The 16,765-nt window shown below is 44.2% G+C and overlaps 1 protein-coding gene across 5 annotated transcripts in view; it reads left to right on the top strand.

Moving 5' to 3' along the window:
* The first annotated feature begins 496 nt into the window (after positions 1 to 496).
* The window catches only part of stim1a (stromal interaction molecule 1a), a 41,424-nt gene continuing 25,155 nt past the window's right edge, over positions 497 to 16,765 (top strand). For all 5 annotated transcript variants that reach the window (XM_041876912.2, XM_045214724.1, XM_045214726.1 and 2 more), the window contains exons 1-6: positions 497 to 1,086; positions 1,707 to 1,830; positions 10,858 to 10,988; positions 13,017 to 13,131; positions 14,735 to 14,843; positions 14,953 to 15,068. In XM_041876912.2, coding sequence (XP_041732846.2) covers positions 1,719 to 1,830; positions 10,858 to 10,988; positions 13,017 to 13,131; positions 14,735 to 14,843; positions 14,953 to 15,068 — 583 coding nt within the window. In that variant the 5' untranslated portion in view covers positions 497 to 1,086; positions 1,707 to 1,718. The remainder of the gene's footprint in view (positions 1,087 to 1,706; positions 1,831 to 10,857; positions 10,989 to 13,016; positions 13,132 to 14,734; positions 14,844 to 14,952; positions 15,069 to 16,765) is intronic.

The following is a 16,765-nucleotide window of genomic DNA, read 5'->3' as shown; positions in this document are numbered from 1 at the left end:
TTGTCCAATTCACACACTTATCAACAGAACATCCCTGGTCATCCCTACTGCCTCAGATCTGGTGGACTCACTAAACACACATGCTTCGTTTGTAAATTATGTCTGAATGTTGGTGTGCCTCTGGCTATCCATAAATAAATAAAAAACAAGAAAATGGTGCTGTCTGGTTTGCTTAATATAAGGAATTTGAAATGGTTTATACTTTTACGCTTACTTTTGATACTTAAGTATATTTTAGCAATTACATTTACTATTGATAGTTAAGTATATTTTAAACCAAATACTTTTAGACTTTTACTCAAGCAGAAGTTTACTGGGTGACTTTTACTTTAGTCATGTTCTACTAAGGTATCTTTACTTTTACTCAAGTATGAATATTTTTTTACCTTCATAATTCGTTTACACCGTTTACAGGGCGACACTCTTATTTTGAAGGATTATTTAAAACCACGTGATAGGAAGTGATTCGTTAATATTGCTTGATTCACAGGTGAAGCAACCCAGTCTGAAGAACTGAACCAGTCAGCTGCAGAGCCAGGAGTTGAAGCTTTTTTGAGTGGGGGGGGGGGCAACCAACTGGAGCGGACATGTAGCTAGTGGATTACAACCGCTCTGTGTTTGAATCAATCATAAATACTTTTTTTCTTAATCGAGTGTATTTTATCCAGTAAGTTCACGTAAGAGGACGGGTTTGCTAGCTAGGTAGCTCGCGTTCTGTCATTGTAGATAGCTCGTGTGCGATGATTATCAGTGAAGCCAGCTTCCTAGCTGCTGACAATGGTCTGAAGCCTGCTGTGCTAGTGCGGTGGTGAGCTAGCTGAAGAAGTGGCCCAAACCATTACGTTACTTAGTTAGCTAGCTTTATCCTAGTGTCTGTGTGGTAGTTAGTTAGTCGACCACCTCGGCCCTGGGATTGCCTGCGCATTGCTGGCTAGCTAACGTTAGCTGTCTAAACCTTTATCCATGGAGTACATAGGGGCTTCTCTTTGGAGTTTGGACCTACGATTGATGACGTGCCTTTGATTCTACGGTAACCACTAGAGTTGTAATAAGAAGAGCATCCATCCAATGCAAAAGTCTTGAAAGGTAACTAAGTACATTTTAATGGCTACCTAGAAAATCATGAAACGACTGACTCGATTAAGATCGCTATTCAAGCCGGGCTGTCAAGCTCCCAGCTGTCACTTTTGTTTCAATAACGTTGGTTAGCCAGCCATTTCTTTACTGTTAGCTACTGACTGCTAACGCGTTAGCTATGATTGCTTGTTATCCATATCCAGCTAATATTGTCTTGTAATGTAATGATTTTATTGAAATAGCTAAACATGGTGAAATTGTTTGATAGTAGTATTATGATCATGATAATGTTTAGCATGAGCCAACCACTGAATTTGTGAGAGCCTGTACTATCTGCCTGTAGCCCATATGTGACTTCTATACTGAGTAAATAGCCACGTTAGAGGTCCCAGATATGGACTACCAACGTTCCTTGACCGATGATAGTTGGCTTGTAAAGTTCCGATGTGATCTCATTTGACACTTTAGCTAGACCTTTTAGATTGTAGTAATCATGCAGTGTCATTGGTTTGAAATTGGTGTCATTGGTTTTAAATCTGAAGTTCAGTCATTGTTAAATCACTAGGCTAGTACAGTAGCTAACGTTATACATTCATGCGAGATGTCACTAAAACATTTCCTCTTCCTAGCAAACCTCCATTATGGATTTCAGCAAATCGTTGACCTTGTGGATTGTATGCTTATGCCTCCTGAGCGAAAGTTGGACGGTCCAAGCCAGCTCAGACCACCATGAAATTGATAATGGTGTGTCAGGTATGTAAATATCATTCAGAAATGTTCCAACATTATGACACACCTGCAATCATTCTGCCCATATGCAGCATGTGTATTAATTCCATACACAATGTGATCAAATTTGGTCACTTGTAGACATTTGTTGCATTATCAGTGCACTAGAATCTCCTGTACCATTTTTGTATTTAGAAATTGTGCCAGCTCTAAATGCAGCCATGCTGAGAATAGTTAGGGTATGCATTCTCTATTAAGCTCTGTCCCATGGTGATCATAGCACACAGTCAAGTCAGGGAGACGTGCATCTTGGTAGTGTTTTTTTTCTTCTTCAAGTCAGTCAAAACGTCTTTTACTCATCATCACTAGTTTTGCCACAGCATTCAATGTAATTCCAAAACAACAAAACGGAATGTGTGAAACTATTGTCATAGGTTTAGTTTAAACTAAACAACGTGACACTGAGAAGCTTTTAGTAATGAACATCATATAAATAATAAATAATATGCCATTTAGCAGACGCTTTTATCCAAAGCGACTTAGTCATGCGTGCATACATTTTTTGTGTGTATGGGTGGTCCCGGGGATCGAACCCACTACCTTGGCGTTACAAGCGCCGTGCTCTACCAGCTGAGCTACAGAGGACCACATGAGTGTCTAAGCTTAGACACATATAGGTGTCTAAGCCTCATGTCGGCCACAGTAGTAGGGCTAGAACTGGCCGATTCATTGTTCGTTTTAGACCTGACCAGTCTCCTCTGGTGTTCCCTTTTGGGTGGGTTTGGATCATACATCGTCATATCATATTTATACAGCTGTGGGTGAATTAGGTGCCTGCCCATCATTTTATTATCACTGTTTATACAGGGCTCCTATGATTTCACATGAACAGTGTTGATGTTAAACTTGTGGCATTTGTAATTTATCAGGTAGTGCTATGCTTCCTGTCCAAGGGGCCCTTAACTAATGTAGGCCTATTCCTAAAAAATTGAGATGTTTAGAAATGAATAAACAATGGCTTTGAAGACCACTCTCGGCCCTGACTTTTGTAAGTTAGCCTATTCTATACCACTTACAGTAATTGTGCCACTACTTGAGGTCTTTTGATTTGACATCATGCATTGAGGCCAGACTGTGTAAAGGCTTTTGCTGAATGGGACAGGGGCCAAGTCATGGAGTGATACAACATGTTGGCTGTCACAGTGACCCATCTCCAATAAAGATTGTGTTTGTGGTAAAACATTAAAGACGGTTGTAGTGGTTTGCAGGACCTGTTGGTGGTGAGACATTCAGTGAATGTGGCCTAGCTACCCACATACATAATGTATAGTGTCTGTGCTCAGCATCAGTTTTACTAGCTCATGGCGTTTGTGTGATGAAGAGACTTGGGGCCTGGAGAGGGTTGACTACTACAGACTACTGCCTGCTACAGTAAGCCTGGTTGGGCATCCTGGAGTCAGGATGGGAAACAGTAATTACACCGGCAGTGAAGTGGTCCAGAGGGCAAGTGCGTGTTCAGTCTTCTACAGGCAAACACACACACACCGAGAGGGTTAGATAACTGTTCAGTCTTCTACAGGCAAACACACACACACCGAGAGGGTTAGATAACTTAAAGCTCTTTGAAAAGGTAGTCTAGTATGTAAATATTTAATATCCAGTAAGTTTGCAAACCAAATGAAAATGAGGAGAGGGTTGGCAGGGTGTGTGTGAGATCTGCAGGTGCCAAAAGTCATTCTTTTTTCATCATGGCTGTGTTTGCTGAAGAAGTACTGGGCTGCAGATCTAGAATGTAGACCCACTGGTATTTTCAAATGCACAAAAACAATGTCCCAAAAGTTACTTTTTAACCACCACCACACCCTTGGGTTGTAGACTTAACCTTTATCTAGGAGGCTAGCTATGTTCAGCACACTCACTTGCATCGGTTGATTTGGTGCCCCCAGGCAGATTTATGCTGTTAGATTGTGGAATTAAAGAACAGGTTGACCTGGAATGGGTTTGTTATTCAGTTATCTGGAGCCATATTAACCAGGAGGCTTTCATTTTGAGATGCATTGTTATTGTCTAAAAGTAGTAGGCCTATTAGCTTAGGCTACTCTGTTTGCTAAAGGCTGTACACTGGCACAAGATTTCTCCGATAGGCTACTCATTGCGCCTGAAATGGGGACGGATAGGGGTGTGACTTTAGAGTCAAACTGCTGCTATAGATGGAGTTTGCCATTTGGTGCCTTCCATTGCAGCTGTATAGCCTAGTTATGGCAGAGGAAATACCGTTTTTGATCAGAAATGCTCCACCCCACTTTCTGCTGCAGTGCAGTGGCATATGCTGCTGCCTGTATGTGTGTTGAAGAGAAGGCTTTACAGTCAAATAATGTTAGCATGTCTTAACAAGCAGTTATGGACAACCTGACAGAATGTCAGTTGATGGATTAGCAGCTTGTTATAGCCTACCTACACTGTTGTTCATTCCTTTATTTTCTTGTTCGAGTTCCCAGTAGTGTGTAATGAAGTTGGCCGTTAACTCGTGCACATAAAGGCTTCTTGAAGTCAGGAACAGTTTTACGCCAAAATTGAGATTATTTGAATAAATAGACATGTACAACAACGGTTAAAATCAGGATATGAGCTAAAACAAGGATAAAAAGTTGAGAGCAGAACATTCTCTCTGTCCTTCCTTTCAACTACCCACACTGCCTCTCCCACATCAACTACCCACACTGCCTCTCCCACATCAACTACCCACACTGCCTCTCTCCCACATCAACTACCCACACTGCCTCTCTCCCACATCAACTACCCACACTGCCTCTCCCACATCGACTACCCACACTGCCTCTCCCACATCGACTACCCACACTGCCTCTCTCCCACATCGACTACCCACACTGCCTCTCTCCCACATCGACTACCCACACTGCCTCTCTCCCACATCGACTACCCACACTGCCTCTCTCCCACATCGACTACCCACACTGCCTCTCTCCCACATCGACTACCCACACTGCCTCTCTCACATCGACTACCCACACTGCCTCTCCCACATCAACTACCCACACTGCCTCTCTCCCACATCGACTACCCACACTGCCTCTCTCCCACATCGACTACCCACACTGCCTCTCTCCCACATCGACTACCCACACTGCCTCTCTCCCACATCGACTACCCACACTGCCTCTCCCACATCGACTACCCACACTGCCTCTCTCCCACATCGACTACCCACACTGCCTCTCTCCCACATCGACTACCCACACTGCCTCTCTCCCACATCGACTACCCACACTGCCTCTCTCCCACATCGACTACCCACACTGCCTCTCTCCCACATCGACCACCCACACTGCCTCTCTCCCACATCGACCACCCACACTGCCTCTCTCCCACATCGACCACCCACACTGCCTCTCTCCCACATCGACCACCCACACTGCCTCTCTCCCACATCGACCACCCACACTGCCTCTCTCCCACATCGACCACCCACACTGCCTCTCTCCCACATCGACCACCCACACTGCCTCTCTCCCACATCGACCACCCACACTGCCTCTCTCCCACATCGACCACCCACACTGCCTCTCTCCCACATCGACCACCCACACTGCCTCTCTCCCACATCGACCACCCACACTGCCTCTCTCCCACATCGACCACCCACACTGCCTCTCTCCCACATCGACCACTCACACTGCCTCTCTCCCACATCGACCACCCACACTGCCTCTCTCCCACATCGACCACCCACACTGCCTCTCTCCCACATCGACTACCCACACTGCCTCTCTCCCACAAACACATATACACTTGTATTCAATCAACTAAAATAGGTGGGCAGGGCTACAATTATCTTATTAGCCAATCCTGACTCAACACATTTCTCACTATATATATATAATTAAGGCGGCCTGTTCAATAGGGCGATATGGGCGACGCACTGCCAAACGGGAAAAGGAAGGGATTTTTTTTCTAATCAATTATATCACGGCAACAGTAGTTATCAGTGTTGTAATCTATACGTCTGATCTGCCACAGTGCCACACTGCCACTAAATGTCGAATCAGGCTAAAGTCGTGCTTCAAATGGCTCCCCCCTTTTTGGGGCGATTTCAGTCAGGTTGAAAATCGCCCAGAAGTCTGTAATAGACTCCCATGTAAAATCTATTTTTTCAAATTTCAGAGCCTTCAATACAATCTCAATGGGTGTCTGTGGGCTTGCACTTACGCGCTTTCGTCATACGTTACGTAACCATGAACGTAACTGAGAAAAGAGTGGATTGTTTGAAAGAAGTTCCTTTTTGTCGGCGATTCGGCGAACAAATGAAGATAAATTGGCAACGAAACAATTAGGACCTCCCAGACCAAATTTAATAATTCAACAGGTTTCTACTAAAGGCGGAAAGTCCTACACCCGAGGATTTTCCAAAAATTGGTACGGAACGAAAAAGACATTGCCACTCACTCAACTGGATGACGAGGGATACAGGCTAGCTGTCCGCCGCCACAACGATGAGGTTAGTGTTGATAATCACAAGTTTACTGGATGTGGATATGGTGTAATAAAGGCAGTTTATTCAGAGGTAAATATATCTGGAATCGCGTTCACGGACCCGTTCGTCAAACTCTTAGGGAGCTATAAATTAAGCCCCATTACTTACCATATCAGATAAGAGAAATTGCTGCAGCTACATATATTTTACATCCTGGCCCTACATAGTTCACTATTTGCATCACTTACCAAAATATTACATGTGGTCATATATGCTTGGAAAGTGGAGATGCCATAGAACGTCAAAAAAGTAAACATTGCTGGAGACACATTGCCGTTTTGGAGAAGACATCGCGTTTGCTAGCGAAGAGATTTGTTGTGGCAAATGAACTTGGGCTGGGAATTGCCAGGAACCTCACGATAAGATATATGCATCAGCATTGCGAGTCTCATGATTCTATACGTATTGCGATTCGATACTGTGATTTTATTGCGCACCATATGTCTGTTGCAGAGGGATCAGAAAGCCATGAGAACGAGTTTTGATCAGTCATGGAAATAAAAGTGCTGAAAACAAATTTGCTCCCAATGTGAAAAGATTGAGAACAAGCTATGAAGGAACAATAATGGTGTTTTGGTGCAGGTACAGCCAACTAGCGCTAAAATATTGCGATATTGTCAATACAGTATATCGTAAAGTATCACTATGTAACTCGATTTCTTTCACCCCAATCCCTCAAATTAACGGTAAATAACTGAATTGTTTGCCCCACATTTAGCTAAGATGATTAGCTAGCCAGCTAAAATGTTTTATTTAGTTAGCAGTCGCATCTACAATAGTTTACTGTCAATAACATGTCTCCAAAAATGACGTGGTGTCTCCAATTGTGTTGACATTTTACAATTGCAATGCGCATCCATGAGTATCCACTTTCTGTAGCTCAGCTGGTAGAGCATGGTGCTTGTAACGCCAAGGTAGTGGGTTCGATCCCCGAGACCACCCATACACAAAAATGTATGCACGCATGACTGTAAGTCGCTTTGGATAAAAGCGTCTGCTAAATGGCATATTATTATTATTATTATTATTATTATTATTATCTGAAGAGAGCCCCGAAACATTGTGTGCAGACATTTTATGCAATAAATGAAGTAGGTTCAATCTAGTAGTTCTGATCTTCTGATTGGTCCTGATGAGTTGGGCGAGGTCCCCTGCAGGCTACTGTCACTGTTGCATTGGCTCTGAGTCGGGTTCTCTGTCTTCAAATGTTCAGCCTAAGAGAGGGGATTTTTGTGTGTGTGTGTGTGTGTGTGTGTGTGTGTGTGTGTGTTTAACAGTGATGATGTGTGTGTGTGTGTGTGTTTGTGTGTGTGTGTGTCCTCAGAGCAAGAACTCGTGAGTTGGAAGAACTGAGAGGCCTATGGCGTGGGTGTTGTCCTTGGCCACCTGCTGACAAGGCTGACAAGATAGGACCCTTTTGTCCATTGTTATTGGATAGGAACAGAACTTATAACCAGCTCCTGACCTAAATAGATCTTAGCACAACATTTTACTCAACATATCATATTCCATATTCACTATAACAAATATATTTACTACGACATTAGCAAGAACCGCCACATCCTCAGCCGGCTAATCCAGTGTGTGAAGTTTTGCGGAGTGTTTGAGTTAGCTTTGCGAGGCAAAGATGAAACTGAGGGCTCCACCAACCCTGGTAAGCCAACACTTTTGAGATCAGTCAATAAATGCTTCTGGTATTGACTTATATGCTGCCCCTGTCTTCATGTTGTTGCTGGACATATCTTTTTTTAAATGTGTGTAGGTCACCTAAATCATCAGAAAAATTGCCCCTCCTGAGAATTTTTTCAGGAGCCGCCACTGTATATATATATATATATAATTACACGCTTAACTGTAGCAGAATACACGTTTGACTGGCAGGATATGAAAAATGACTGAAACTGGGACCTTTAACAAATAAACAAGAACACAGTCACACACACAATGGGGAATGTATGAGTCTTTAGGTGAGGATGTGCCATCATCCTCACAGGGTGTCAACTGTGGTTGTTGTTGATATGCCTGGATATTATAGAATTGTTTCCACATTGGCCACCTGTCATAGCCTCTGTGGCTGGCTTGCTCTAGCTCTCCACAGGTTGGGGTATGGTGACTTTTGTGGATCCAAACAAGTTTAACAATTTACCCCTTTGCAGTAGTTGCCTACAGCTAGGCTGCTTGATAGAATGAAATTCCATAGCTTCACTTTTCTGGCTTTGTTGCCATTTTCTGTTCAGCCCTTGCTGCCTTAATTAAGTCTTTGTCATGAATAAATCTGCAGCAGTATTCCATGCCAGAGAAGCTCCTGCCTGTCATGTGCTGTGCTATGCTGACTCATGCCTATAAGTTGCACTCTGCATGGGCCAATCGGGGAAGCTCTTGCACCACACAGGAAGGTACCTGATATCACATTTCTTAGTGTGAGAACTGAAGACATCACACTAATCTAGGCCATGCACTATTTCATTTGTGTTTTGGTCAGGTTTCTGGGAAGGATAACCCACACAGTCATACAAGCAAAAATATACTCTTAGCTTTGATCTATCTGATCAGCTTTTTCCCTTTTAGGGACTGTTTGCCATTTTGCCTGTATTTTTACCCTGCTGTTTCATCATGTAGACTACATTGCAAAGAGATAGAAGGTACATTCTTTTGACCTGAGATTGTGAACATGAAACGTAGAACATTAAAGCTTTCTGCAAAGACACTTGGCTACACTGCAAATCTCTGTGGCTGAGAGGCCTTGGTCATGCTCCTTCACACAGCCCAGAATGTCTTCCCACTGCCGCTCAGGCCAAACAAGGCTTTCTTCTGACTTGAATCAAGGCCTTATCTGTGATCTGCTGCTGCAGAGGGTTTCTAATCCCCCAGGAGAGAGGGGAAGACAGCAGACCAGGAAGGGTTAGATGCAACACAACACAACGGTTTCATAACCATGACTATACCCAGAGATACTCCCAGCATGTGACACCATTTATACAACTTTCAAACAACTTAATTGTAATGGCTGCATAGCTGGAATTCTTGAGGTGAAGGTGAACACACTTCTTACTAAGTCTAGACCTCTATGTATGTGCTATTGTGCAGACGTAATAATGTAGGCTAAGATAGGCGGGTCGTTCAACGAATGTAGTACATTTTGGATAGTGTAACTTGGTAAAAAAATAATAATTCCATACATATTAAATTACATATTAAAACCAGAGTTCAGTTCACATAACAGGGTTGACCTTAATGAGGGACGGACTTAATCACTATTCACATGACATAAATAATCTTCAGAAATGACTATCAAAGCAAGAACGTAACTTGGGCTTTACAATGAGGGTTAAAACTTGAAGAAATGTTGGGGTTAAGTGGGTAACAATCTTCCTAGTAGTCTAAAAAACATGAGGGACAGGTTTTTTTTACACTTTCGCAAGTCTTTATTCATGTATAAAATCTAATTTTATAGAATTTTCCATGTGGTCTATATTAAAGGACACTTCATTTAATGTAATAGGCCAGTTAGTAGGCTATGTAAAGGAAAATAATGTTAGGCTAGTAATGAATACTGATTTGGATGTTTTGCCCTCATAGTTCCCCCTGTTCATTGACTTCTCCCTCATTAGAACTCTACTTCCCTACACACGTGTTGCACTGGGATTGATGACATAACATCAGCACCCTTGTCATACTGAGTGTAGGCAACACTCAGGTTACACTGTTGAAAAGAAAGCAAACTCCTCCCCTCCCCACCATTCTCCTCTTCTCCACTGTAACCATACAGCTGGACACAGCCTGGTTATAAATAGACTCTTGCTAGGTTTAGTTAATGCTCAGCTAAATGTAGCACCCCTATGGTTTTCTGCTGAGCAGCAAAGCTCCTAGGTTACTATGGGGATTTGAACAAATGGCTCGGGATGGTTTCAAGGTGGACAGAGTTTTGGCTGTGGTCCATAAGCTGGGGTGTGCTACAGGCCATAGCCACTAGTCCTACTGTATGATGTAGGGTTGGGCGGTATCCAGATTTCCATACCTTCAAACTGTTCCTGTACCATACCGGAGAAACGGTATTACCGGCAGTACACATGGGGCATTGTTTATTTCCCCCCAAAAATGCACAAAACAAATTTAGGCAGCAGGGATCTTGATCCTGGAGGGGTTGATTGTCTCTGCTATAAGCAAGAAGCTTCATCTTGCAAGCTAGCCACTTAGCTAGCAAGTTAGCAAACCAAATGCATAGCTGGAGCCCTGAGTTGGAGAGAATTTATTTGGCACATCTTGGATAGTTAACTTTTAGTTATAAGCAGTGGCGTAGCATTAGGGCGCCCCAAACTATCATACCGTCGGTATTTCAAAATACCCTTTTATACGGTATATATGGTTTACCGCCCAAGCCTAGTATGATGGAGAAAATATCAGCTGTTCAGGTGTTGTTGAGAGCCCTGTACAACTGCTATCACATCAAACTTCAGTGCGAGCTCTGACTCAGGTTGGACTTGTCTTTTCTCCCTCAGAACTCTGTCGCATCGACGAGCCTCTGTGCCATGATGAGAATATCATCCTCAGCTTCGAGGCGATCCGCAGTATCCACAAGCAGATGGATGACGATGCTAATGGCAATGTGGACGTGTCAGAGACTGACGGGGTGAGTAGAACCACCAGGTTCCCTATACAATGTGGACGTGTCAGAGACTGACGGGGTGAGTAGAACCACCAGGTTCCCTACTTCATTACATTTCAATAGCATTTTGATAGATTACAGGTGTTTTCAGTTTTCATAGTGTGATGTGTTGAAGAGGATGTAGCTACTGTACTGCATGGCACCAGTCAGACCTGTCTATGTGAGTCACAGAAAAGTGGCCTGAAGGTATCAGTACTCTAATCCCCTGTCATCCACCAGCAGGGACTCCTTCCCAAGATGGCCATAGATAATGAGATTAGTTAATGGCTTCCTGGTAATGCCGTTTATTTTGCTATTGAAGTAAGTGATGGATTTGTGCACTTCCTGGCCAGGCATTCCTGCAGTCAGAGAGAGGTCAGGGCTGCTAAAATGTTACCGATGTGGTCTGCACTCCACTACCGTCCCCGTAGCAGGCTTCTTTCTCACACTGCAACCAGTAGGAGGGAAGCCACGGCCAGGCTGGGAGAGGAGAGGCCTGTAGGGCAGCCACGAACAGGCTGGGAGAGGACAGGCCTGCCTTGTAGCCTCCTGCCCCACCTCAGGAGGCTCTGGTCTGGGCTAGAGGTCTCTTCCTCTGCAGCATCTTCTGCAGGGGCTGAGCAGTGTTAGATGGAGACACTGGCTCTGGATGATGATCCCTGAAGCAGCCAGCCGGTGAATGAAGCACATATCTCTGGTGTCAGTCCTGGCTCAGAGCCAACACTGAGGAAGGCTGAACAAAACATGTGGAGCGCTCGGACCAAAGCAGCTCTGATGCCTGGGTACTTCTTAGAGAAATAATAGGTTTTTATGATCATGTTTCGGTACTTTATTTTATTAGGATCCCCATTAGCTGTTGCGAAAGCTTCCTGGGGTCCACATGAAACATGACATAATACAGAACATTAATAGACAAGAACAGGTCTAGGACAGAACTACATACATTTAAAACAAGCTAAGATAATTGAAACATCATGACGCAACTAAAAAAACAAATGATGAACACACCAGACCAGGAATTTAAAAACATCAGCTATTTGGCTACATTGTCAAAGAAACGGTATGATTTATTGCCTGATTGATTTTGAGTTTCCGCCCTGTATTGAAAACCTCCCACACTAAGCTATGAAGAAGGAAAATCATCATCATGGCTTGTCCTGAGCCCGTGATCGTTGAGCTGTTCTTTGTGGGGGCGTGCGTGTCGTACAGCAGCCAAACTTCTTCCTTCCAGTGATAACAGCATGGGGGCTGGCTAGAGATGGATGAAACATAATGTCAGCTAAGCACTGTCGCTGCGCTGCTATGCTTTTGCTCAAGAGAACTGGAGACACTCAATGTGTTCGATATTACTTACAGTAGGCTCATTAGATTGAAAGATTGGTTTAGTGTTTCGAGTAGAAAAAGGAACACTTGATTTCCTGTTTGTGTTCCTCATCATCAAATTATGTTTCCACACCTGTTCACAATGGCGTTATAGGTTTGTACTTTCCATCACAGGTTTTCAGGCCAATAAATCTTCAGTGGAAAATATGACACATGTACATGCTCAAACCTATAGATCTTTATTGAAATTTACCTATTAAGACAATGTCTAGATCTTTAATTGTCATTCAATCGTAAAAGGCCATGTGTTTTCTAGCACCTTCTCAGAGTGTGGTGTGAGTAAAGCATAGGGTTCCTTTAGTGCTAGATCCATACACACCTCTCTACTGCTTGTCATGAACATTGTGATACTGTTACAAGGCTGGATGCACACTGCAGGCAGGGGGAGGCTCAGGGCATGCTTCTCTGTTGGTTATTCTCTGTGCATGCCGCACATATCTTTTTTATCCTTCCCTGACTAAGCGAACACTTTGCAGTTTCCTAAGTCTACCTCAGCCTTGATGAAACTGTTTGATTCCTCTGCTCTGACATCTATAATTGACAGGCCACATAATCCTTCTGGCTGATTTGATTGACACCTCTCTCCCCTTCTCTCTCTCTCTCCCCCAATGTGACCCCGGTGACCTCCAGTTCCTAAGGGAGGACCTGAACTACCACGATCCCAAAGCCAAGCACAACAGTTTCCACGGAGACGACCAGTTCATCAGTGTGGAAGACCTGTGGAATACCTGGAAGGGTTCTGAAGGTGCTGGAACTACACTGTAGTGTTACTGGAGCCTCCCACCCTGTCTCTACTCTCTACAGGCTAGCAGTACAAACAAGCCTGCCCTCCAGGCACGCTGCCTCACTCAGTGCATCCGTTTGCATATAAGAGAGTCTCAGACAATGAATCTCATTCAGTACACTGTGTTCTCTTCTCAGAGCTCTGCTCTGTCAGTCCAGCCCACCTCGTTTGATGTCTCACCGCTGACTGACACTGTGTTAGCTAGAGTCCCTGTGCTCTGTCGGTTTTAGAGTACTGCATTGTATTTACATTTGTATCATCAGTAATTAGATTTAGATTGAATGCTTAGATGTTCTGTCTAGTGACTTTATAGGTAAGGGAGAGTTTTTGCTGCTCAGCTTCTCTGCACTTAGGCTGCCCAACCATCCCAGCCACAGCAGTCAAATGTATCAGCTGGTATGCCAGCATTGTCAATTGAAGTGCAGACCACTTAGCAGCTCAAGCATCCTGGCAGAGGGTGATCAGTGGACCTGTCATCACCACATACACACACTCAGATAACAACCATCCACACTGACGTACCACCTACGCCTCCCTCTCCTTGTCCTGCTGGCATTACACTCACTCTGTCACGTTATCATATACCACTCATGGCTTTTCAAATCTATCTCCCCTCTTTGTCCCTCACCTCTCCTTCCTCTCTTCACATCTATCCCCCCCAGCTAGCTAGCTAGCTAGGCAGCAGCACATTAACCCAGCTAGCTAGCTAGGCAGGAGCACATTAACCCAGCTAGCTAGCTAGGCAGGAGCACATTAACCCAGCTAGCTAGGCAGCAGCACATTAACCCAGCTAGCTAGGCAGGAGCACATTAACCCGACTAGCTAGGCAGGAGCACATTAACCCAGCTAGCTAGCTAGGCAGGAGCACATTAACCCAGCTAGCTAGCTAGGCAGGAGCACATTAACCCAGCTAGCTAGCTAGGCAGGAGCACATTAACCCAGCTAGCTAGGCAGCAGCACATTAACCCAGTTAGCTAGGCAGCAGCACATTAACCCGACTAGCTAGGCAGCAGCACATTAACCCGACTAGCTAGGCAGCAGCACATTAACCCGGCTAGCTAGGCAGCAGCACATTAACCCGGCTAGCTAGGCAGCAGCACATTAACCCGGCTAGCTGGGCAGCAGCACATTAACCCGACTAGCTAGGCAGCAGCACATTAACCCGGCTAGCTAGGCAGCAGCACATTAACCCGACTAGCTAGGCAGCAGCACATTAACCCGGCTAGCTAGGCAGCCTGAGCCCACACCACACTGCTGCTGACTCCCTGCCAGTCCCATCTCCCTTACCCCGGCTTTTATTGAGAGATGGCCAACGTGTGTAGCTACATTTAACAGTGTGTTATGATAGAGGATAACTCTAAGGGATTCTGGATACACTCGTCTCACGGCGACACTCATAAGATATAAAGCAGAATCACAGTTCTCTCTCTGTGTGTGGGTCGGCGTTGGCTCAAGGTTGGCATACAACCAGTGATGGGGATTACTGATGCTCATCTGAACCGGTCTTTAGAGAGAGATTTGAGAAGCAAGGATAGTGTGGTAATATTATGTTTGTGTATTGCAGTGTACAACTGGACAGTGGACGATGTGGAGAAGTGGCTCACCTACTTGGAGCTGCCACAGTATGTGGACGCCTTCCGCAAGATGCACTTCAACGGCACTGTCATGCCCAGGTAAGTTAACCCATAGGGTCCTTCATACTAACCCTCCTGTTCTCGCTCTCTTCCTCAATGTTCCTGTGACTGCACTGCAGAGTCTCAATCTGTCTGTCTGTTCCCTCAGGCTGGCTGTGAAGAACACCACTCTGACGGTGACCATTCTGAAAATGCTGGATCGCAGCCATGTTCAGAAGCTGCAGCTCAAGGCCCTGGACGTTGTGCTGTTCGGAGCCCCGCTCAGTAAGTGGATTATTATTCTTTACAATTCCATTACATGACGTATTAGTGTTCGTAGTGTGTTTATCTTTTATTCAGACTGATAAAGGAGAATTGCTGTTGCATTCTGATGCGACTGTTTGTGAATGTAATTATGAGAGGAAGAACGGTGTCTGCTCTGTTTGTCTCTCCAAAGGGAGACAGTTGGTAAAAAAAAAAAAAACTCCAAACTGTGTTCATTAGTCTCAAGCAGCATCTTGGCAGTGCTGGAAAATGCTAGTTCTTATCAAGTTTCAAGTTTTAATATCACATGCACCACATGTACAGTGAAATTCCTTTCTCGCAAGCTCTAAACCCAACAATGCAGTAATCAATAACAATGTAATACTCAAAATAACATAAGGTCGAACAAAAACACACAATAAATAAAAATAAGCCCCTCCCCCTATATGTTTAGCTAGTAATCATCTAGGACTACCTGCAGTCAGACTTCTTGCTTCAGCACAAAACACAGTGAATCAGTATGATCCATTTAAATTCTGCTACACTGTCCGTTGATAAATAACATGAACTATGAGGTTCACCGGGGTTACTGTAAGGCCAGAAATCTGAAACCACCATGCTTTCCTCTAAAGGAAGTGAAACCCTCTTTAGGAAGGTTTTCTGTGGTGCTCTGTGTGTGCCATACCAAAAGCCAGCCTGTTCCAGAATGAGCAGAGAGAGAGCAGGACTATTAAAGAGGAAGTGAGTTGATGCTCAGGCTGAGCTACTCTATATTCTAACAGATAAACACTCCACACCTCTAGGGCCCTATAAAATCACACCTGTCTTGCGCACTGAGACAAACACACCACACCTCTATAAAATCTGCATTGCGGATGGAATCACAGAATACAGACATTAAAATGGAATTCAACTCTTTTTTTTTTTTTTTTTACTGAAAGTAGTAGGAAATCAACTAAATGTATTGAACTTATTAGAAAATTCATAAATTTTCCCAAGTTCATCATAAGACATTAACAAAATGCATCAGTGATTTGTATTTTCCTGCAACGTTTTGAAACGGCATAAGAATGCTCCTGTCTGTGTGCACGTATGTCTACAATTTATGTAGCTGCTAGCGATGATGCTTATGATAACCTTTTTCTAGTAGAGATGGAAAGACTTTCCCAAAAACCTTCTCAATTAAATGTTAACTATAAAGTAGCCAATGCCTACCTGGATTATTTTCATAAATCCAGTGGCCATTTTGGTTTGCAAACTCTGCAATCACATGAGCGCTACAGGAACATCGCTAACCAAACCACGGTCTCTTGCTGGTGCACACTTGCATTAACGAGGTGCATGTCCTAACCTGGCGCTAAGTCATACCAGTAATGGAGTTTAAAAGGACCTGCACTGTGTGAAAGCCGTTAGACATGATAGGAAACAGAACATGTCCGTTCTAGTTATGTGGAGCATGATCAGTCCTTCCTACAGCAACCCTGGGCCTGGTTAAGCAGGAAAAACACAGCACTAGGTTCCTGCCAGCTATCTCACAGTGACATATTTCAGCCTGTTGCAGCATGAATCTCTAGTCCCCAGAGGCTCCTGCTGTATCAGTGGTTGGTACTGTAGTTACACCAGTTTCCCCCATTGTTTCCCTACTGTAAATGTATGGCATTCTGTTGGTCATACCCTGTCAGACTGGCGCTGGGACTTGGGAGATCCTGCTGATGTAA

This window comes from Coregonus clupeaformis, chromosome 5, assembly GCF_020615455.1.
Source record: "Coregonus clupeaformis isolate EN_2021a chromosome 5, ASM2061545v1, whole genome shotgun sequence".
NCBI lineage: Eukaryota > Metazoa > Chordata > Actinopteri > Salmoniformes > Salmonidae > Coregonus > Coregonus clupeaformis.
The sequence above is the reverse complement of the archived record's forward strand: the minus strand, read 5'-3'. Positions and strand labels throughout refer to the sequence as shown.